At 42.3% G+C, this 25,135-nt stretch overlaps 1 protein-coding gene across 2 annotated transcripts in view; it reads left to right on the forward strand.

Moving 5' to 3' along the window:
- LOC149211007 (uncharacterized) overlaps positions 1–25,135 on the forward strand; it is a 467,932-nt gene that overhangs the window by 48,398 nt on the left and 394,399 nt on the right. For both annotated transcript variants that reach the window (XM_089396856.1, XM_089396857.1), the window contains exon 5: positions 2,637–2,806. In XM_089396856.1, the coding sequence (XP_089252982.1) occupies positions 2,637–2,806 (170 nt within the window). The remainder of the gene's footprint in view (positions 1–2,636; positions 2,807–25,135) is intronic.

Consider the following 25,135-nt stretch of genomic DNA (forward strand, 5'->3'; position numbering starts at 1 on the left):
GGAGATCTTGTAGCAGAGGGACAGTGAGAATCCGGCAGAAGGAATTTCCGGAGAATACAAGGTAGAGAGAGGACAAAAAGACGTCCAGAGGAGGGCTGACGCTGGCCTACGTAGAGGCAGCGCAGTCAATGAGGGGAAGTCGAGTTTCTGCAGAGGGAATTCGAAGTTCAAGTGTCAGAAGCCAGGGTGTGAGACTGGAGGCAAGAAATTCGAATTCTCAGCCAACAGAAGATCCAGAGCAGAGAGGTAGTGTAATAGCCAGGAGAGGTGACGCAAAAGCTGCCCAGGGTGATGCAGTTTGATGTAGAGGGCATCAGAAGGTGACAAAGAGCCTCCCACAGTTGAGGATCAGTCACTGATTCTCCAGTGACAGGGTGAGATTATTTCACCAGTCTTTTGTCCAGTATTTTCTCTGTAAAGGATTGCTAGTTGAGCATCCTAGATTTGTATTCAGAATTTTCTCCTGCATAATAATAAACCCTCAGAGCTGGTGCACCAGTTTTTCTGCATTGGGTTTTTCTAGGGACTATTTTGTCCAAAAATAATTGTGTCCTAGGTATTTTGTTCTTTGCTCAGTTTCTTTGTTTCATGCAAATCAAATTTAAGTAGCGTAGGCTGCAGAAGTATTTTGCTTCAGTATTCAGAAAAATAACTTGATGAATGTAATTAAAATCAAGTAGGTGACGTAGATTCAGATTTGCTGCAGTAGGGGTTCCTTGAGGATTAGGAATTTTCACAGGAAGCTCAACAATATTTCTTGTGCATAAGTTTCAGGTTTGGTTTTGCTGTTAAAATTAAATTATGGGTATAAAATTTATTAGCAATCTAAACCGATTTGCTGGGCTTAGAAAAACTAACACAACAATCTCACTACTGGTTGAGCTGCTGTACAAACTTGAAATTGGCCTCGCTTTGGGTATAAGCTCTGATACCATGTTGAATTTTTCTAACCCCAGAATTTGACAAATAATTTCCTTGTGATTTTTTTTGTTGCTGAAATTTAATACATCTCATAGAATAAAATGCACACAGTGGGATTTTTAACCTGTAAATAAAATAACTAACCGAAGTAAATGTTAATTTCACATGCATATAAAATATTTCTGCCCTTCAAATTTGCTGTTTATTAAAATAATACCACAACATACAAGGGCTCCCTTATTGGGAAAATGGTTCACAGAAAATAAATGCAAGCTGCAACAAAAATTCTGATTTTTACAGGGCACTTGTATAACCTGTACAGTTCCACCAGAAGCTCCTGACTCAACCTTCTGGGCTTGCTGCATGAATCCTTCTCAGCACCTGCACCTCTCGGCCTGCTGTCTGCTCAACCCGCTCAACACATATGACCTGCGCATGGCTTGTATGTCACTTATATGGTCCTGCTGGTCTTCCTGTGGCATGTGCTGCTTGCTCTACTGCCTCGTGCAGTCTGGGACCCTGCTTACAAGTGTACAGCCTCACACATTTGTCTGCACACATGCTGTCGTTGCATATCTGCTGTACATCCTGTATGTTGTTGCTGCAGATTTCTCTTGTTGTCTTCTTGGACCTGATTACTATATGAAATTCCTTTATCACCCAATCAGCTGAGATCTCTTTGAATCACTTGAGATCAACGGTTAAGATTCATCTAATTCACTAATGTAAAAACTTTTTCTTTCATTAGATTAAACTCACTTTTTATGAAAGGAAATTAACTTTAATGATTCCTTTAATTAAAGTAAATTACTAAGGTAAAGACTTTGGATGACTTTCACATATCTAGACACTTAAACTTGTGAGGAAGTTCCCCTATGATGCTACAAACATAAACATTGTTGAGACCAAATCTTGGAATTAGGAAAGCTTCAACCGCATCTTGTATATCGCTTACCCTGAAAGGACCTTTTATGCTTCTTTTCGTACATGGATAATAGGATATTGATTCATATATGATGATGGACATGAATATGTGAAGGCACATTATCATTTATGGCCCTGATGATCATGTAGTTGCCAACACAGGTCCTTAAGTTTACTGTTCAAACATACCAAGGACTTCAGCTTCCCTTGGCAAAGTACATGTGTCACAAAAACAAAGTCTTCTCTTCCCTCCCTGCTTCCCCCAAAGAAACCATGTGGTAAACATAAATTTTCGAGGTGGTTGGATCTTATTCTGGATAGAATTTTCTATGGATTTTTTATTTAGCACATTTGAGAATATTCTACCTTAAATGTTTATCATCCTTATTTTATATTGAATTTTACTTCAACAGCTTGAGAGTTGATTTGCATTAGATTCTTTTCACTATTTGTGACTTTAGTTGTGGATGTTGTCTTCTAGTTTTTTTACCAAGATAGAGTTCTCTATAGTGATTCTGTTTTCATTTCTTTCGTTTGCTATATGCTGCCAATTGAAACTCAATTCTGGTCATTTGAATAGTAAACATGTTTGCATTTTCCATTCTTATTTTTGTATGGTCTCCACTTTCAATGCAATTAGTTAGATTTTTAGTGTCGTGAAATATCTTGTAGGTTTTTAATAATTTAAAATATCTAGTTGAGATGAGTATCTTTTTAGGGCATGATTTCATGCTAAACATGAAGACTTTTACAAGAGCTTTAGATGTCTTACTGTTTTTTTTGTACTGCAGATGCATTGTCTGGAATAAAAGATTTGTTTATACGGCATCCGAAGGAAATAAAGTTGCATAAACTTGCAATAATTGAGAAACTGAGCCCTCGTATTAGTGATGCTGACAAGGGTGTAAGGGAGACTTTGTTTCTACTGTTTAAATCATCAATATTTCCATGTCTCGAAGAGGTACAGATATGATGTTTGCTGGTTTTGCACCTTTAGGTATGGATTATGTTGCTAGTTAGTATCATCATATACAAGGGTTATTAAAATTGCAGTTTTGGGTTAATGCTGCGTATTTGATAAGAAGAAAATGGATGTGAAGTTCCTTAGCATTTAGAGGAAGACAATGAATAATTTTTACAGATGAAGTTTTATTCTTTTGCCCCTTTTCTTTCCAAGTAGCAATTTCTGGATGCATAGAAAACAAAAATGATTACAGGATCTTTGAAAACAAACATGATAGTATTGCACATTCCTAAGAGTTTAACATTCATTAAGGAGGGTACTTTATATTAAACTGCAGAATTAAGATACATAATTTTTTTGATACAAGTTCGATTCTTTCCTTTTTTGGTCATTATGAGTGTAAAATTTGTTACCACTGCATGTTGATTCCGTTGAGCAAAGAGATTAAAATAAGAAAGAAAATTGTGCACAATGCAAGTCAATAATTTCATCATAGAAGACGACTTTATGTATGTTGCTTTTGAGATAATGACATAACTCCGAGAAGTACAGTAGCATGCCTTAATATCTATTCAACTCATTTAACTGACATATGCTTTATTTACTAGTCTAAAGTCACATTGACTTTATAACTAGCCTGCTGCATAACACTAAATTTAGTTGCAAAAGTACGTTAACATTTGTTATTATTCTATCATTTCCCCTTTATGACCAATTCAGTAACTTTTTACATCGAGCTTGTCATGAAATTTTACAAATTTGTTTCTTGACAGATGATTGATAAATATGTCAACTAACTGGTCCAATGAAGAACAATACAATAACACAATTTCGCTGTTCTGAAAATCCACCTCCAGTATATGGCATATGTCTTCATTAGTTTGCAAGTCTGGTCCTTCATGCAAGAGGAAGTGCACAACCAACATTGAGAGAGAAGGAATGCTTTTAGGCTCACATGACTCAAGCCAATCGATATTTGGGGCAATGGATAGGACACACAATTCCATTTGGTCACAAGGTTGAATTATATTTTGCCTTGAAACATACCTCATGAACCTTACAATGTGAATGGCTATGTAATGTGAGTCCCCATCAAACATTTGCATATTCTTCATGTATTCTGATGCAGGATATTGCGGGGTCCTTGTCATATCTATGGTGGCAATGTATGTGGGCAACATGTTGCTGGGTCAATAATGACATGGGAGTCGCTAGGGTGAATGAAATTGCCTTGACAAATGCTTGCTTCACCTTATAAGCATTGACCTTAAAGCTCAATGAAGAACTAGGGCTTTGTTCCAATGGAGTTGCCAAGAATGATATATTGATATTGTTATATGGGGAACAAGACACATGTCTCGTGTCCCCGACAACAACGCCAAAAATGTTATTGGTCAAACTAGCAAGGGTCCTAGGGGGGATCCTATCAACTTTCAAGCAACTAATAGGTCAAGTGGAAACAATGGAGCGATAGCCCACTGTCACCTCAGCTAAAACTCCCCGCTCTTTATGAAATTTCACCGATGGGAGGAGTCCCAATATTAGAGGAATCACGAGGATAGATAGATTAGTGATAGGAGGTGGAGTGATTCCTAAAGCCTATTCACAAGAAAGGCTCAGATAATTGGCTTGCTTATTTTGGAAGCAAGGTGATTTGCTCTCTAAGAAGGGAAGAGGGGATACATAGACCTAGGTTTGGAGAATATCCCTTCACAAGAGGTATCCTAGACCTAAGGATCCCAAAGGAGAAATGGTTTCTATGCAATCCTTGTGGAATTTGAGTCACAAAGTTGTGGGACCACAAAGAACTCAAGTGGGCCCAAACTAGGTCAAGGATGTGGAATTGATCAACAAAAGATAGACTTGACCAGATTAGGGAGAAGAATAGGATTGAAGGATACATTTTCTTTTTGGAATTTAAATGCAATGATCCAAATGAAGACACTAACCCAAAGGAACTTAGGGAGAAGAACGATCTTCGAGCTAGGACTTGCAATATCTTGGGATTCCACCGTTGGATTGAGCTCAAAATTGGTGGACCCCTCAAGAATATCCCAACGCAGTTCTAGATCAATTTTCAAGAATTTTTTATGGCTACAAATGATTTCGTATGATGCCCTAGGAGACCTTCTAGGATTAGGCCTAGAGTTGGAAAAGAAGGGTTAATTTGACCACCAAAGGAATGCTAGGATCAATGCTTTGCTTCTTTGGCCTAATGGAGTCAAGATACGCCTAGATCAAGAATTTTTATATGCTAACGAGTCCTAGATGACTTTCGCTAGCCTTTCCAAGTGTAGCAACAAGGTCATTTAGGGATTTATACTTCGATTTTCAAAGGAGATGAAGTTTCAAGGCTTGTTAACCTTGTAGTGTGCCTCTACGAACATTCACTCTATGAGCAACACATGCAATATATCAATTATTCAAGACTTAAGAAGAATTTCACATTATTTAGGGCCCATTCAAGAACAATGATAAAAATTTCATGCATTAGACAAGCAAGAAAGACAAAATAGCATTAAATTTCACTTACAAGAGAGACAAGAGTATATCTATTCATCATCTTCGCATAGAAAGAATCAAGAAACTCCAAAATTTCGTCCAAGAAAGCAAGTGCGAAAATCTCAAGAGATACTAAACCAATCCAAGTGATCATGAGAGGGATGAATGAGCCTCTCATATATTTATACAATCCATAAGGGAGTTCGAATAGCCTAAATGGCCTAATTAAGCCACAAACAATAAACTAATGTATAGTAGTAACATGACTTGGTGACCAGCGCTGATCAGAAAATGATCCTAGATGACTTTTCACTCAAAAATGAAAGTCAAAGGATCCTTCTGAAAATAGTCCCATTGCATAGATCTTTTCAATCTGAATCTACTGCAATTTGAATGGGCTAAAATGGACTTCGGATGAAGAAGTTATCGCAGAAAGAAGATTTCCTTTGTCCTTTGAAAAAGGAGGCATTTCTTCTAAAAATGGCATAAAAGGCTCCTTAAGGAAATCGCATCGCAAATGTGCAAAGGGGAGGACTTAAGGCAAGGGCGGAAGGAACCCTGATTACGACTTCCGACTTATCGCATCGGAGGTAGGCCTTCGCCCGATATCGGGACCCCAGACTTGGTGATTGCGATTATGCGACATTGCGATTGCCGATGATTGGATCGGCGGATCAAGTTGGCACAGTCCATAGTCAATGGAAAGAACCCTCGGGCCGTTCCAAATGTGATATGCGATAGCAATACGCGACGTGCAATGTCAGTCGTCGGATCGAGGAGTCAGATCAACGATCCAGATTTAATCGGCGATCGGGAGTTCGGCGAATCCCCAATACCAAAGGGCCGTTACCAATGTGATATGCCAATAGCGATATGTGATATCGACCGTCCGATCGAGGAGCAAGATCAACGGTCCAGATTTGATCAGTGATCGGCGATCGGTGATCCCCGACACAAAGGCCAATGCACCATGCGACTTGCGATAGCGATATGCCGATAAGGGCCGGACCCGATGGGTTTATAGACTTGATTTCATAAGTTATGAAATCTGGGAATGCGGGATTTCTTTGTATTTCTTGTGTATTGGGTTTTTGACCATTTTGCTATGTGATTGCGATAAGCGATATTTGGACAAACCCGATAGGTTTTTAGGGCCGATGCAATAATTTTTGAAGTCCAATTAAACGCTCCATGAGGCATTTTCCTGTGTATTTCCGTTATATTGCATTTTCGGGATTTCTGCACAGAAAGGCCAAAACGACTAGGTTTCCTATGTCGTCGGTTCATTTTCCATTTGGAAATAACCATCATTCTTGTGCCACGCTGTAGGCGGGCGTTTCTGTAACAAGGATGCGTTTTGAAGCGTGAAGAGGCAGAGTCAGGGAAAAGAATGATTCCTCAGGATCGAAGGGACGGAGGAATGACTGTGGAAGCCGCAGAGTCGAAGAATGCCTCACAGAAGCCAAAGAGCACGATTGAGAGGCAGCGCAAAGGCTGAGAGTCGCTTGGAGGTCAAGCGAACTATAGAGGCACGCAGAGGCCGAGAGAAGCTTAGAGAGGTCAAGAGTCGAAGAGTCAGAGCCAAGAACAACAAAGAGATCAAATGATCCAGCTGTTGCTGGCGTCCAAAGTGTGCTGAAGATAGAAGAAGGATTCTAGAGACAATAAATAATTCTGAGGGAGTCAGAGAGGCCAAAAGCTCAAGAAGCTCAAAGCGTTGATTGAAGGAATCTAGTCCAGAGAAGCCTAGATCTGTTTGCAGAAGTATGGACAGCGAGCGGGATAAGATGGTATTCTAAGCCCATTGTTTCTGTGTAAACCAATGGAGTTGAGTGTGGAGCTTGTAAAAGAATTGATGCCATAATCCCAGAGAGCCTAGTTGAGTTGACTAGAGTTCAAGGAGACGTAGCCCAAGAGGTTTGGGTGAACTCCATATTATTGCTGTTATGTGTTTGTTTCATTTGCTGCTTTTATTTACTGTCACATGTATTTAAATATCAGCATAAGCAACAAAACACAAAGCACATAAACAGTCTAAAGACAAACATAAGCATACACCTATTTTCAAGTATTTTCAATTCCGCAATTGGTTAATCATAAGGTCTTGGGAATATTTAAGCTTTGGAGTGGGAGAGGTTCTTGTAAGCTTGACAAGAAGCCTTTTAGTGCCCCATTTCAGATCAATCCCACTAAGATAGGTCAATAATACAAATGAAGCCTCTTAAGAGGGCAAATAGTAGATATAATGAGTCGTTGGGCCATTGAGGAGGCCCAGTGGAGTTCAAAGTGTGCCAATGTGAGAAAATAGTCTCGAAACACAGGGATCACGGGGTTGGTCCCTTGATACTCAAGCAAATCCAATATGGTGTCCCCAAATGGGTGTGGGGGCATAATCACATCCTCATGGGTCTCTAAGTGGATCGATAATGCCTGTATACCATATGTAAGGGCCAAAATGATGACATAAGCCCTCCATCTGTCTCCCATGGTGAGACACATCCTCATCTGAGCCCTGGAACGTTTGCCAAGTGTGTGGTGCAAGTGTGAAGCCAACTGGGCAGGGTGGTCCAGGTGCATCATCCTCATCCAAAAGGTGGAACATGAGCAATCAATGAATGGTGCTGAGGGATCCATGAAGTGGCAATCTGCTTTCTGCTATGGTGGAGGCCCATGGCTCTCAACGCTCACCCTACAAGTGCCAATATGATCCTTTGGAGGGCTTGGACCTCGTATAAGGAGACCAAATCCCAAATGGAGACCCACCTGCAATCCTGTATAAGATCCAATGTGTCCCCTTGCCTTCCAGTACAACAAATCATTAGAGTAATCGAGTAAAAGAGCTTACAAATCATGGAATCAAATGGACACTTCATAGTGGCATGCCCTTCCATAGTGGGCTTTAGCATGTACAAGTGTCTCCAAGCTCAATAAGGGGGTTAACCAAGGACCCTATTAAGTGGTTTCTACCTCTAAAGGGGGTGACATGTCCATGGTGCATCCATCAAGTGGTAGGTGGCATGTGATATAATGGTGGAACGAATGGGGCATCAGGGAAAGGCTCCAAGCCACATGCCACAGTACAAGGGTAGCCATAATAAGGGAAGCCCACACTTGGGTGCATGAATGTAGGAGGGAGCAATCTTGGTACATGAGTTTCCCTGACCTTTGTTTTTTCACCCTTCTTCATATGCCTTTTTCCTTTGGTTTATTTTTCTTCATAACTGATCGGGGCTCCAAGGGATGAGAGCATGATGTGTAGGATATAGCAGTGATTACTCCCTTAAGATGGGGCGATTCATCTCCCACTAGGGGTTGGGACAATCATGGGTTCCTTAATGATGTAAGGGGCCAATATGAGGTTCCCTAGGAACTAGGGTGATGGCCATAATGATAGGGGTAGAGCTCATGTTTGGCTTTTGCCAACGTGCTATATTTTTATGTCCCAACCATCTTTTGCATTTTATGGTACATTTCCTATTGAGAGTGGCCAATATATATATATTTTTTTCTTTTTAGTTGCATCAACCTCTGGGGCATCGTTCTAGGCTCGACCTAAGGTTTGGACATGGGGAGGAGGAAGCTAACTCCTTGTGGACCCAATGGACAAATGTGGACCTGGATGGAAAAAGTGATGAATGAGGTTATAATGAGTGGAGGGGAGTGATGTAGATGGGATTGGGAAGCGGGACCATGCAACCAAAATTAGGGTTTCCCATGTGTGAGACAGGTAAGTTCCCTTTGCGGACAGAGACAACCCCTCTAGCCCTAGAGTGGGGCTAGCCACATCAAGACAAAGACAATAGCTAATTCCTTAAATAGTTATCATTGAAGATGCCTACCTTATACCGGTGTTCGATGAAGTCTTCGTTATGTCGCTTCAGCTATCGCTATCTTCTCCTTAATGAATGATGCACCTGAAACAGCATAAGAAAACGACAAAACACGTAATAGAGCACAATGACAAACTATCTACTTATAGAGTCAAGGAACCATAAGCTATCAACATACATTTCATACATGATATAGGAAATAACCATTGATTGTATTAATATGAACGATAGTAATGCTTACAGCCACGCCTTGATGTAGCAAGTTTCCTTGAAGGGTCCAATCAATGTGTCTCCATAAGAATTCACTCACAAAGGTCTCCCAGAAAGACTGATGACTCTCTCTCTCACCCAAAAAGCACAAGTATGAAACTAAGGCAATCACAACAAGGCTTCTTTCTTACAAAACCATTTTACTCTCTCAATCCACAACAAGCCAAACTGTAAGCTATCAATCCAACAGGCTAAGAACTAGGACACCAAAACTCAACTAGCACTAAGAACTCCAAACTAGCTGATCATAGTCATGGAGGATGCTTTTATAAGAGGAGGAGCCTCCATAAATGAGGGGAGAGGAAGCTTATCTTCAAGGGAGGTTACTCAAAAGGCGGAACCACCATCTCAAATGAGGAGAGGTGAACTTCCTTGACCCAACAACCAGCTCCAGAACCACCCAGAAGCATTCTGTTTGAACTAATTCGCCATATCTGGGTCGTCGCAGGTCAAACACTGAGACTCAAAGATGACGTCGCAAGGCGTTAGTGCATTTTGGGCTATCGTCGTAGGTAGGATACTGATGACCTGCGACGATCCCTAAAATTCGACCGTCGCAGAGAACAGATGTACTCTTGCGACGATGTCGCGAGGTTCTTGTTCACTCTGGTCCATCGTCGCAGACAGGATACTGATGTCCTGCGACGATCTTGAAACATAGGTAAAAAGGGTCAACTTCAGGATTAATGAGCATGGTTAATCTTCTTGAGTGATATGGAAGATGTGGACACATATTTTGATGTATGACACAGAACAGATGCCATTCAGGGATCGACTCTACTCGGGATTAGGGGATGTGGGGTCGGTGACAAAATATTGTGTAACACCATGTAGTCCCTAAAGCTAGTATCTAGTAAAGGAGATCCCACGGGACTAGGATACAAAGTTAACCATCAAATTGGACAGAGGAGACATGAGTACAGACCTATCCTAGTCTTTCCGCCGAATCCCCCCACTAATCCATGCACAAAAGTGTCCATGATAAGTAAACAAAAATGCCCAAATACATAATGAAAAGCCATATCTTCGGGGTTGGAAGGCCCACCTTCAAACATATGGTCATAACAAATGGGCGAGGGACCACATGGCTGGCTCAGGTGGCGGAGATAGTGGCACATCAAGCTATATGGGGGCTGTAAGGGGCTGTTGGCTGCTAGTTGAGGGCCATCGAGGAGAAATTTCCTCCTATGGATATCACCCACAAAGTGGTGGGTAACAGGACTTAGACTACCAAAGTCATCCACTCAATTTCTACAATTGAATCTCAATCATATCATATTTGTTTATCACTAAATCTTCTTGCAAAGCATCTTCTTTCGGTAGCAGAACTATATCGAACCATCAGAGTCATCGGATTATAATAGCTTCTTTACAACATGTCATGCCTTGTCTTCATCAACATCCTTTATCATATATCCAATCATTAGGAATTGTCATCCTCAGATCAAATCATCTTGTCCGAGATTTGTAGCTCCCTTTGAAGTCAATAGTCTTTCATATCATATTGGATGTTGATCACTACCAACATGTCTCTTACTTCAGCTGATCACCTAGCTTTCTTCAAACTACTTCCCATTTTGAAGATGAGACTTGATCATGTTGCAACTGTATTAACAAACTTCTAGGAAGCTCGTTCCAAATATGAGAGAGTAGAAAATGTTTGCAATATCATCATGGTCCTTCTTCTACTAGGCGAAGAAATCTTCCCATGAAGTCATCTAATGGAGGATCCTTAAGTGAGCTTTACCAACGAGCTGTTGCATGAACTTATTTATAGATGTATAGTGAATTCTTTAGTATACTGTCATATCAACTCATAATGACGACCTTCTCAAGCAGGAATCCATATTTACACGACCATTCTTCACATGAATCTAACTATATGCATCAGTGTGCCTCAAGGATCCAACTTGTTTACCAAGTTACCATTCTCAGGGTCCTTCCATTTCCCTCCTTCTATCATGCTCATCAAACCACAGGATTTGCTTTCCTAAGCCATCTTCCTTTGCTTTCTTCATGATGCTCCTACAATACTTATTAACAAACACAACCAAGCAAATATATGTAATAATAAAAGCATGATGTCCATCAGTGATTCTAGGGTTTCCATGGAATCTAAGAGGATGGACTCCTAGAGTTTTTCAAATACAAATCTTAGCTTATGAAATCATCACATCCATCCATATTAAGGTTTATCATATACCCTAAACTACACACAAGCCCTAGAAATCAGGAAATAGGGTTTCTATGAGGGAACAAGTAAGTTAGGATTAGGGTTCCCATATGACTAGAGTTTACATAGGGTTTTTCAATCCTAGATATCAACCTTTATTATAATGAAAATTACAAACCCTATATCCATATGAGCAACTAAGCCCTAAGACATTTCTTGTTTGACTCTTAACAAATGAATATACTATACATACCTCATGATTATGTACCTCTGTACTTCATGATCATAGAGGCTGCCACAAGGCCTGCTATTGGATGCCATGCTCTTCTAACTGTTCTTCAAGAGTGAAGACTTCGTATTTGTTCACAAAGGTATTGCAACTTTTATCTTTAACGCCATCCAGGTGCTATAATATTTCGAGCTAGGCTTATCATTTTCAGAAGCTCCTTCTTCTTATATGACAATAGGTCTGGTACCTATTTCTCGGAGATGACATATTCCTTGTCATACTAGTAAAACCTTGTAGGTGTAGATTGCTTCTTCCTTTGAGATAGAGACAATATAACAAAGACTTGTCATAAAATCACTAATGTAAGAGAATCTCCTTCCACTGCCTGTAGCTTATCAATGTAGACTAGATCCTAGATCTAGTTGATTAGATAGCCTTCAAATAATGTATATTTGTCAAGGGAGATAAACTTTGTATGCTGCCAAGTAGACTTTGGATTACCCTTTGCTAGGATTTTCAAGAAAAAAGGAACTGATATATATATATATATATATATATACTGAATCAATCAATGAGTGTACACAGCTCCACAAATCAAAATCTACACAGCTCCCTTAGCCCCGACAACTCGAAGAATCTGAGTCCTTCAAGTTCTGCGCAATCTCTGCGTGGGTTGAATTCTCTCCTCCCAGCCAACTGCGTCAATCCTTCTTGGCTCAAAAGGATGATGTGGCTCTGCGTGAGCTTGATTTCCCCTCCTTTGCCTCTGCGCTGGCCCTGATGGCTGACGCAACTACTGCATGGGCTCCTCCTAGCTACTGCGTCTTCCTCTCCTGGCTTAGAATGCTGATGCAAGCATTGCGTGAGCCTCTGCGTCACACTCTTTGCACTGCATCACTCCTCTTGCCTCTTCAACTCTGGAACAACGTTGTCTCTTGGGACAGTTGCTTCTCTACTGCAAATTCTCAGATTTCTTGGTTGGTGTCTTCAGTCGCCTATGATCTGCAATCGCTCTGATACCATGTGAAAATTCGTGAATCTAACACATTAGGAACCCCTATTGCAATTACTGGTTTACAATTTCCTACTTGTTCTTTCATTAACAAGTTATTTAATTGTATAAACATCGAAGTAAACACTATTGCAGCCTTCACAAATATATAGATCATGCACTGAAATAAACTGAGACAATAACGCAAGGGACACCGTTATTTTTGGACAATCGTTCTCGGAAAAACCCAATTCAGGAATTCCGATGCAACATATAGAGGGTTTGTATTATTAAGCAGATTTTGTGAATACAACTAGGGTGCCAGAAATGGCTCACCCAACAGAGAATATCCTTGGCAGTTGACAGATATTCCGACAAATCAGCAACTGGATGATCAAACCCCACATCGACTCCGACTGTTCCCTATGCTAGACAACGAAAGCTGCTCCATGCACTGCTCTGGAACTGCGTCAGTCCTCCAGAAGCTGCGTCGCCCTCTCCCGGCTCAGAATATGCTGATCTGCACCCAGTATGCCCCACAGAATCTCCCCAGCGCTGCCTCTGAGGCCCAACGTTAGTTTCCGCTACTTCTGCGTCCATTGTGTCAACCCTCTGCGTCCTGTGCGTCAGCTTTATGACCTCTGCGTCCGCCCTTCTAGGGCCTGCGCTATCTCTTTCGTCATTGCGCTTCCTCTCTACTATGTATTCTTTAGCCTCGAATGAAATTCCCTTGCCAAAATTGCCCCTCACTACAACTTTGATCACTAACTCAATTTCCTCAGCAAATCTCACCTCGGAAAATCAATTATTTGATCACTTGGTGTATCTCCAATTGACCCTCAAGCCTCTTCTTATATGTTTCCTGTTGACAAATCAACGGTCGAGATTAAGTCCCTAATCAACGACTAAGATTAGAATTAGCTTGATCCTCGTCACTTAGAACTTTCTCACCCATATTTTATTAATACACATTAATAGTTTTATTTTCCTAAGTTTAAACTTAGGAACTCATTAAAATTATTAACTATTTTAATAACTCCTCATCCGGGTGGAATTTCTCCAAATGATTTCTGGGTCTTGAGATCTCATGTGCTTTAGCCTCTCCACCATTTTTCAAGGCTAGAGCCCATTTGATGCTACCCAAAATCAACAGACTACCCAAGCTATCCTTCTTCCCAAATGCTCACATAGGGACTTCTTTTGATCAACATCAATTAATAGATTGTTAGTCTTCCTTGAGGTCTCTCAGTTCGGTGCTAGTTACAATACCTTGTCTCAGCTCTACTAGCCTTCTAGTGTTGGTCAAACTTTTTCTCGCTGCAACCATCTTTGTTCTAAATATTTGAGGCCCTCAACCTCTATTGTTGCTCTGCGGCCCTACCTCTAGGGCTACGTCAACTTGCTTTCTTGCCTCTTTCCACCCTGCGACCCAGATACAAGCGTTGTGGCAACATTCAACTGCCTTACCAGACTACTACAAACTTCTTTTCAAGCTTGCAGATGGCCTTACCTGGCCTTCTTCTTCACTGTCTGCATAGAAAAACAAGCCAACCCTCAAATCTTGCCTTTTTCTATGACAAAATCATCACTTGGACAAAATTTTGATCCTCCAAAACCCTTGTGCTTTCTTGCATCGACAAACTTGGTCTTCAACAAATCCTTCTCTTGACTCCTTTAACTTGCAGGACTAAAATTCTAGTCTTGACTTTGGACTTTGGCACTTCAATGTTTGACAAGCTCTGCATAAAATTTACTCACTGAGATATCAGAATGTGTCATGATGATGTTCAAACAACATGCTCAAGGCATATTTCCCAAAACTTGACTTCTTCAAGTCTCTTTAATGGTTGCTCTTTCACCTAGCCTCTGATACCATGTGTGATATTCCCACTTAGCAATATTGCTAAGGGGAAATATCAATTTTGCCAATTTTGTCATATTTTGCACTTTCACTTAGGAAAAGTGGGTTGCGAGACCCCACTTGAGTTTTGGAGCTAAGGCAAGGGCCCAACTTAGGAGAAAAGGGAAAAATCAAATGGTTAGTGGATGGTGGGGACCACTCCAAGGAGGAAATATGCTCCCCTCTTGGAAATACACATTTCTTGGAGGGAAAGGATGAAGGGTTCGATGGTTGGGCCCCACATGGGCAAATTGGAGGCATAATGACAAAATAGGAGGAGACACTCATTTTGGGCATCTTTTGATCATTTAAACATTCACTTTGACTAACACACTTAGCTAGAAGCCAAGTCTGCATTAGCTGTTGAGCACAAGAGATTTTCAGGCAAGAATCTCACCCTTGCTTCAGTGGTGCTTGAGTGCCAGCGCTAAGAGGGGAGTATCCATCACTTTCAGAGCTATCCGGGAGCATTGCAGCGTGCTTGTGGAGCGGGTTCAACGGAGACTGCGTAGGGCCTACTCAGTTCTATTTTGTGCCATATGTGGGACACAAGGAGGAAGAGGAATTTGGGGCTAAGCTTTGTGGAGGAGTTTCAAGAGGAGAATTGCTGAATATCTCAGCCATTTTAGGGGCATTTAGTAGCATCATTTACAGGTGGGTCAAAATACTCGGCAACTGGAGGGTCTAAGGGAAATTGGGCTGAAATTCCGAGGTCAATTTTACCAATTCCTTCGTGGGTTATTGGAGGAGAGTCAGGGGCTAATTTCCCGGAATTTTTTGAGCACCAGAGGAGGTCCAAGCAGCCATTGTTTGCAACCAACAATGCAGGTTTCAAAGGGACAACACGGAGCTTTGTTGGGGACAACTACACTTGTGTTCGGGCAGTTGATTTCATCACCTAGGCATTGTTAGCTTGCCTTGGGTAAGCCGTGGTGCATGCATTCCGATCTTATCTTGTACCCAACACTTATATTAATAAAATGGCTCAACTCAGCGCAATTTATGGCATTTCTTGGGTGTTTAATGTGGTGTGAATTTGTGTGTGTGTTTTTGCTATGTTTGGTTTGTTTATCATTGTAAATTTCCTTTAGGAATATTATAGTGGTATCAAAGCTCATAGTCTTGGCTCAGCCTGTGGGAGCAGTATCAGTCTATGACACCAAAAGATCAGCAGAACGTGACTTACTGAAGGCAGAGGTATAGGAGCAGAGAAAGGCAATTGCAAATTACCCTAGATCCAGTGATAGTTGAACTGGGGGTTGAAAGGCCAAACATGGGGGATAATAAGGGAGACAAAAGGAGTAAAGAGGAGGAGTTTGCCCAACACCTTCTAACGACCATTCAGGATTTGTCTAAGGGTATTGAGGAACTGAGGCAACAAACTTGCAACAACAACAAGGGCAAAGGAATTCAAGGGGAATTCCAATTTGGTGAAGGCTCCAACACTTTGCAGCACCACGCAGCTCATGGCCCCAATGTACCACTTGTTCCTAGTACACCACCCAAATCCACTATCCCCACGTTTTTAGCATCCGATGCTGGAGGGTCGCAAGGGCAAGAGGAGATGCCCATGGGGGACTATTTTGTGGAGTATCGGTCTTATGGGCTTGACTTTAGAGAGGTTATTACCTTCAGGGACTTTTGCCAGTTGAAGGGTAACAATAGGAGCAAGGGACAAGGTGGAGGAAGCTACGCACATGGTACCGATTTGTAGTGCACCATGGGGAGATTGTTCCTCCCAACTTTTGATGGCTCATCCAAGAGCTCAACGAGAGCATGGGTTGAGAAGTTAGATGTCTACTTCCAACTCAATCAGATGATAGAGGGGGAGGCAATTAAAATTGCCACATTGCATTTAGAAGGGGAAGCCCATGATTGGTGGTTCCATGGGCTAACCACAATGGGGCATGCAAGAGTTACAACTTATGAGGATTTGACTAAGAGGGTGTTGGAGCGTTTTGAGAAGAGAGACCCGGAGGAGCACTTTGGGGAGTTGACAAGGCTCAAGCAGACGAAGAGTGTTGAGGCCTACATTTCTGAGTTTTTGAGATTGTCAGTGGTGATGCCTGATTTGTTAGAGGCCAGGAGGGTTTTCATGTTCGTAGAGGAGCTACCAGAGCCACTGAGGGGATTAGTGAAGTCCAATAGGCCCACCAACTTGTAGTACGCAGTTGGGAGAGCACGAGGCTTATAGGATGCTCTACCCAGGGCTATAGCGCAGGTACCACCTAGACAGGGGTTCCAACAAAGGGGGAGAGACGCTAGGGCTCTACCACCGAGAACCAACCAATGGCGTGGATAGTGGGATGAGGAGACTCAGAGAGACCTTTGGAGGGGGAAGCTATGCTTCACTTGTCAAGAACTTTGGGCACCAGGCCATAGATGCACAGTGGGCAAGGCCCACTATATTGAGGTCTTCTCTAACAGTGACCACGAGGACGATGTAGAGTTGGAAGTAGGTGGAGATGATAGCGTGGCACACATGGAGAGGGGACCACCACCACCACCACCACCGGGGGGGAGCCCCTTTCGCACCAACAAGAGGGGTCCTTGCGTCCTTATGTGGGGTACCCAAGTTTTTGACATTGAGGATCAGAGGCACAATTCAGGGACAATGTGTCTAAGTTTTGGTCGAATGGGGCCAACTAGAACTTCATATATGCACAAATGGTGCAGAGGAGAGGGATAACGACTAAGGAGTTTGAGGGGTTCTCTATCCTTGTGCCGGGGGACAGGACCATGCAGTGTACACGATATGCTCCCGCTCTGACAGTGACCATGGGCAACTATTTAGTGATAGATCGTTTCTTTGTGGTGGATGTACAACACACCAATGTGGTGATGGGTGGTCGAGTCACTACTGATTGGAGGAAGTTGGAGATGGAGTTTACAGGGCCGAATGGCAACTTGGTTGTCCTTACGGGCATGCACTCTTACCCTCCACAAATAGTCTGAGCACACCAGATGGAGGTTGACCTGAGGCATGGTGACATTGAGTGGGCGGTGGAGTTGAGGATTTCTGAGGCTGATGGTCATCCCAAGCCACCACACCTTGACATACAGAGCATTTTGGACAGGTACTCGGTAGTGTTTGGGGACATACCACCAGGGCAGCCGCCTGACCGGGGGTTTGAGCACACGATTGAGCTGGAGCCGGGGTACAGGCCATTATTATCACACCCTACAGACATCCCAAGGCTTACAGGGATGAGATTGAGCGGGCCATTCATGAGTTCTTGGCACTTGGGCATATTAGGGCTAGCTCTAGCCCCTTCACTTCATCAGTTTTCCTGGTGAAGAAGGATGGGACACTACGCATGTGCATAGATTACTGGGCACGCAACAAGAAGACCTTGAAGAACCGCTACCCCATTCCATGCATAAATGAGTTGATGGATGAGTTGAGAGGAGCCAAGTTCTTCTCCAAAATAGACTTGCGTTCAGGGTATCCCCAGATCAGAGTGAGGAAGCAGGACCAATGTTGCATGAAGCGGGGATGTTTTTTGGAAGCAGGGACGCGGAAGCGTCATTTCCCAAAAATCTAGGAAGCAAAGCGTCTTGGAAGCGTCTACTATATATATATTTTATATTTTTTTTGCATTTATATTAAAAAAACATCCAAAATACCAAATTAGTTGTAGAAGACATGAAAATATGCATATTTTTACATTAGATATGGCATTCATTGTACATCAATGATTAATTATTCCAGCATCAACCATCTATAACCTAGATTCCTCTTCTCTTGTCTAGCCTTTGCCTCTACTTCAATTCTATAGGGATTTTAGTCAACATTGCCTAATTTTGATCAAACAAGTTAATCCAAGCCTTATAATATGGTAGCGAAAGCTTAACATGCCTAATCAATGATTTTGACTTGAGTGACGGATACATAATTGCTAAGGCCATGATGAGGGAGTTCAACAATCAATAACACCAACATTGGGGTACATATAAGGTTTGGTGCTCTTGATTAAATGCCAATCACATGCCCTCATACATGATATAATCCAATGAAACGCCAGAATCCCATTGATCTTGAAAACTGTTAAGTGTGCTGAATTTTGAATGGGATATGAATTTCTATTTTATCCATATGAAGTCTGATGAGGTTGGAACCATTCTCAAACATCCCGAGTCATTTCACGGTAATGTTAAAAATTTAAGTAAAAGGATGAAAATGAAAGATAAAGGAGAATGTCACTTCTACTTTAAGAATTTAACATTACCATTAGGGAGCATCTAGGGAGCATCAAGGGGCACCTTGGTGTGTTTGGAAAGTTTAGTTCCTCACATAACAATTTGAAATTAAAAAAAGGTCCTGTGGAACTGTGTGAACCGTCCACCTTTTCTTGGATCCGCTTGCGATCCGTGGTGGATACACACTCAAACCTCCACAGACTTGCATCCGATCCTTTCCGGATTCGCCGATCGGGCAGTAGGAATCATAGATCGGGCCCCCACAGATCCAATTTTCCAGTAATCGCCAAAAAAAGGTGGAACCGTGGATCCGATTTTCCGAATTGTGATTTCGCCAAAGGATCGGTGGTGGATCCGTATAGGACACAGTTCTGCCTTTGGATCCTTTGGGGGGGGGGGGCAGTTCTTGCAACACTGAGCAGGACATCCCAAAGATGGCCTTCAGGTGTCACTATGGGCACTTCGAGTTCTTGGTTATGCATTTCAGGGTATCAAACACACCTGCCACCATTCAGTCCTGCATGAACCATGTTTTTCGTGGGTAGTTGCGGAGATTTGTGTTGGTGTTTTTTGATGACATTCTGATTTATAGCTAGACCTGGGAGGAGCACTTGCAACATTTGGAGGTGGTGTTGCACATTTTAGAGGAGCAACAGTTCTACGCCAAGCTGTCCAAGTGTGAGTTCAGATTAACAAAGATGCTCTATCCAGGGCATATTATTGGGGAGGATGGTGTGAGAGTGCATGAGGAGAAGATTAGGGCCATTTGGGATTGGCTAGTGCCCTAGAATTTGACAGAGTTGAGGGGTTTTGTGGGTATATGCACTTACTATAGGAAGTTCATGAAGGGCTTCTCACAGTTGGCAACTCCCCTCACGGATTTGACCAAGAAGGGGGCATTTGAGTGGACCAATGGAGCATAGGAGGCTTTTGAGCACCTCAAACATGTGATGAGTAGTTGCCCGGTGTTGGCACTCCCAGATTTCACGCAGCCCTTTGTGCTTGAGTATGACACATTGGGGGAGGGGGTAGGAGTGGTCATGATGCAAGGGGGACACCCGATAGCTTTTGAGAGTTGGAAGCTACTTCCCCACGAGCGACTATACTCCATATACAACAAAGATATGCTAGCCATCATGCATGCGCTGGCCAAGTTCAGACAATACTTGGTGGGTAACAGGTTTCAGGTGAAAACAGATCATAATAGCCTCAGATTCTTTTTGGAGTAGAAGCAGCTGCAGGAGAGGCAACAAAAGTGGGTGAGCAAGATTCAGGCGTATGACTTTGACATTGAGTATGTCAAGGATCGACACAACGTGGTAGCATATGCTTTGTTTAGGAGGCCAACCACTATTTCGCTGATGAGCATGGTGTTAGACTGGAAGGCGCAATTGCTAGTGGAGTATTTCAAGGGCTGATTTGCATGTGAGGTCCTGGATGGTACAATTATGGATGATCGGTACAGGGTGATAGACGAGGTGATCTACTACAGGGACCAGATATGTTTAGTATCCAACTCCCATTTGAGGGATAAGATTATGGCGGTTGCCCATGACTCACCGTTAATTGGACATTAGGGGTTCACCAAAACTCATAGGACTATCAGGGAGCGTTTTGCATGGAGGGGCCTTAAGGATGATGTTTTGAGGCACGTCCAGGATTGTGATACGTGCCAAAGGAACAAGGGTGAATAGACTCACCCTGCTGGGTTGTTATAGCCTCTCCTTATCCCTGAGGGGAAATGGGAGAGTATCTCGATGGATTTTATCATCGGGTTGCCTACAGTCCAAGACGAGGACTACATATACGTGATGGTAGACAAATTGGCAAAATTTGCCCACTTCTTCGCTATTTCAGCCCGGTCCTCGACCTCACAGGTGACTGAATTGTTTTTTAGGGAGGTGTTTCGGTTTCATGGTCTTCCGAAGACGATTAACAGTTATCGGGACAACAGGTTCATTGTGGGGGGGGGTTGGCAGCATATGTTTTAGCGGGTGGGTACGGAGCTCACCCCGAGCACTAGTTACTACCCTTAGACAAATGGGCAGATGAAGATTGTAAACAAGTGCTTGGAGGGCTATCAATGCAACTATGTGACGATCCAACATTGTGCATGGATACGGTGGATGCATTTGGGCGAGTACTACTACAACACAACGTACCACATGTCCATAGGTATGTCCCCATTTAGAGCTTTGTACGATTATGATGCATTATCTTTCGTTGATGTGATGTTTGGAGATAGCAAGGCCCCAAGGGCCAAGGATTGGATTCAGGAGAGCCAAGATATATTACAGGCTCTCAAAGACAACCTACAGACTGCACAAAACCAACAAAAGCTCTTTGCTGACAGAGGATGAGTAGAGAGGGAATTTGAGGTTGGGGTTTTGGTTTTCTTGAGATCAACCGTACGGACAGTCCATGCTCAAGCAGAAGGTACATCCTTTAAAAGGTGGTGGCATGTGATAAAGAGGTGAATGGAGTAGGGAATGAGAAGGGGCAAACCTCGGCCACATGTTGGGGTACAAGGGTAGCTAGTAGAAGGGAAGCCCACACTTGGGTACATAATGTATAGGAGGGAGCATTCGTGGTACATGAGGTGCCCTGACCTTGATTTTTCCACCCTTCTTTGTATGCCTTTTGCGTTTTTATGAGTTTTCTTCAATTAATTGCTTGGGGCTCAAGGGGTAAGAGCATGATGTGTGAGATCTAGCAATGGATACCCCCTTTTAAGGTAGGGCGCTTCATTGCCCACCAAGGGTTGGGACAATCACGGGTTCCTATATGATGGAGGCTCATAGAACCTGTAGGAACCAGGGTGATGGCCATGATGATGGGGTAGAGCTCATGTATTGGCTTTTTCCCACGTGCTAAATGTGTTTGTTCCGACCATATTTTGCATTTTGTGGTACATTTTCCTATTGAATGTGGCCAATTATGCTTTTACTTTTCTTTTCAGTTGCATCAACCTCCGGGGCATCATTCCAGGCCTAACCCAAGGTGTGGGCAGGGGAAGGGGAGAGCTAGCCCTATGTGGACCTAGTGGAAGAATGTGGATCCAAGGGGGAGAAATGATGAATTGGCTTATAATGAGTGGAAAGGGGGCAATATATGTGGATGAGGGAGCGAGACCACGCAACCAAAATCAGGGTTTCCCATGAAATACCATCCCTAAAGCCAAATGGCCAGTAAAAGAGATCCCACGGGACTAGAATCCAAGGTTAATATCCAAAAGGGGTCTAGGGGACAAGAGCATAGACCTACCCATTCTTTTCGCCGAATCCCCCCATTAATCCATGCCCAGAAGTGTCCATGATAAGCAAACTACAATACTCAATTATCAAATGACAAGGCATATCTTTAGGTTCGGGAGGCCCACCTTCAAACATACAATCATGACAGATGGGTGAGGGACCACATGACTGGCTCAGGTGGCAGAGAAAATGCACAACGAGCTAGTTGGTGGTTGCAAGGGGCTGCTGGTTGCCAGCTGAGGACCATCTTGGAGAAAAGTTTTCTCCTAGGGATATCACCCACAAAATGGTGGGTAACAATTTTGATTTGTAATGTGTCCATCTCTGTTTTGCCTTAGGCTCCGGGGTGTTGCAATATAACCCGTTGACTATGACATCATGCTGCCTTCATTCGTGATCTTCAATGCCTTGCATGTGTCTTCATGCTGATCATTTTTGATGTAATGCATGCAAGAAATTGTCTAACGCTCTACTTAAAAATCCACCAGGAATATTCCTTGTACTGCTGACATAGTTTGACCAAGCCATAACTTTTCACGAGATGCTCTGATTGGAAAATTTCCATGTCACATGGCAACCTCTAGTCTTGCTTTACAATTTGAGCCTAGGTTGACTTTTTTGACCACCTGTACCACTTTGCATTGGGGAGTATGAACTGGCTCGAGAAACGTAAAAGTGGTCACAAGAGATTACTATCTTGTGAGTGTTGTCATGAATAATACTGTACCAAGGCCATGGTCACCTACAAACTGACAAGACACAGGTCTAGGAGACATAATACAAGGCTTCACATGGTTTTTACATGGCTTTGAGTCATGACCAATGTTGCACGAAGCGGGGAAGTTTTTTGGATGCGGGGACGCGGATGTGTCATTTTCCAAAAATCTAGGAAGCGAAGCGTCCGCGGAAGCGTCTGCTATATATATATATTTATATTTTTTTGCATTTATACTCAAAACAAACATCCCAAATACCAAATTAATTGTAGAAGACATGAAAACATGCATATTTTTGCATAAATCAAGATAGACATGGCATACATGATTCCATTGTAGTTACTAGTATGTACAACAATCATCTATATTCTAGCTATTACAAACATACATCAAATTTTTAAGCATATTATAAAACATAAAACATTTAAGCATATTATAAAACATAAAACATAGAGCATATTATGATTTATCTAGCAAGTGAGCAACTGTCAACATTTGTCATGTCCAAAATTCAAATAATAATGTTTACAAAATATGTCACTTGGTCACCGCCAAGACAAAAAAGGTTCAAAATTCAAATTCACAAGCCTACAAGTCTAATGAGTAATCTATGACAAAAGTAGTAGATTGTGAATATATCTACTAATCTCTCCTCCTTCCACCACAAAGAGAATGTGGCGGCGGGCCTCCACGTGGTGGCAATGAAGAAGATGGTGCCTGTGGAAGTTGTGGCACTGAAACTGATGAAGAAGAACCCCCTGCTGTTGGTGTTGAACCATGGAACCTAGGAACCAAGGGACCAGATGGGGGTGGGGGTGGCATATCAACACGATGATCATCATCTTGGAATCGCTGAAAAAATTCATGCAAATAAAAAACACTAGTTAACAAAAAAATTAAAAACATGAATTAGAGAAATGCTTTATAAGGAAAAATTGGAAAATTCATACCACAATGGACATACCTAGATAAGAGCTTCCTCTAATTGCTCTAATCGCAACACTCCATCCTCCAAATTGGGCTCCTCTGGATTCTTGTCCCAAATCAATAGGTCTTTATTAGACTTTGCATCTTCACAGTAATGGGACAACAATCGCAAGTTGTAATGAACATAAATCAAGCTCTCTGCTCGGTCTAAACTCAACCTGTTCCTTTTAACACTGTGGATGAAAGAATAAGAGCTCCAACACCTCTCTCCAGAAGAAGTGTTTACCACCTGTGATAGCACCCGCAATGCCAAACCCTGTAGAAATGGAGTACCCTCTCCATGCATGTTCCACCACTCAAGACAAGAAAAAGTCTCTCGATCTTTAATTGCATGCATGCTCCCAAATGGACCAGTGTTAAGCGTATAGTTGTTCACTTGTCTCCATACCAATGCAGCCTCCTCCTCATCAGGGATTAATTTACTCAATGCAACCATATATTTTTTGTGAACCTCTTGATCTTGGTGTGGTTTTCTCCTGCTTCCCCCCCCAGGTGCTGGTGTTGAAAGCCATGATGGATGATAGTATTAAGGTGTCAAAACATATGCTAATGCATGCAATGGAACATTTAGCATTTCCCATCGGTTTTCCACCTTTGCACGAATATAATTGTACAAGGTGGTATCTCTAGGCTCAACAATGTCTTTAATCTGCCCCAACATGCTATCCATTTGCTCATACACCTCCCCAAATACTGGTCGATCTGAATCTGTAAACTTGATCATGTAATAAATTGGTTTGGTGAATTGCAAAACATATTTAACCTGTGCCCAAAAGTAACTATCAAGAACAGTGTCCTTGACTGCATTAGCACCATCTATGTCAGTGTTAATTTCATCCCCTGATTCAACACACACCAGACTAGTTAAAGCTTGTCTCACCTTCACTAGCCGCCTAAAGGTGAGGTAATAACTAGCAAATCTTGTCTTTGCAATTTTAAGCAACTGCAACTTGGAGTAAGTGCCATAGAAGTAGTTTACTCTTGTATGCCCCGTGATGAATTTAATGAGTTGCTTCCCTCTCCTGTAAAGCTCAGTAATCCACCCACATTCTTTGTGCTTCACAATATCATGCATCAAAAGGTTCAATGTGTGAACTAGACACCCAGACCAAAAGATGTGTGGATAAGTACGCTCAATAATTTTTCCTGCTGCCTTACAATTTTCTGCATTATCTGTGATCACTTGAACCACATTATTCGGACCAACATCTTTGATTGATTTCAATAGGAGATATACAATGTTTTGTGCAGATGCAGTGATGGAGGAGGAGTCA

Source organism: Pinus tabuliformis, chromosome 1_2 (genome assembly GCF_031772625.1).
Source record: "Pinus tabuliformis cultivar Carrire ecotype Pingquan chromosome 1_2, CPIR1, whole genome shotgun sequence".
Lineage (NCBI taxonomy): Eukaryota > Viridiplantae > Streptophyta > Pinopsida > Pinales > Pinaceae > Pinus > Pinus tabuliformis.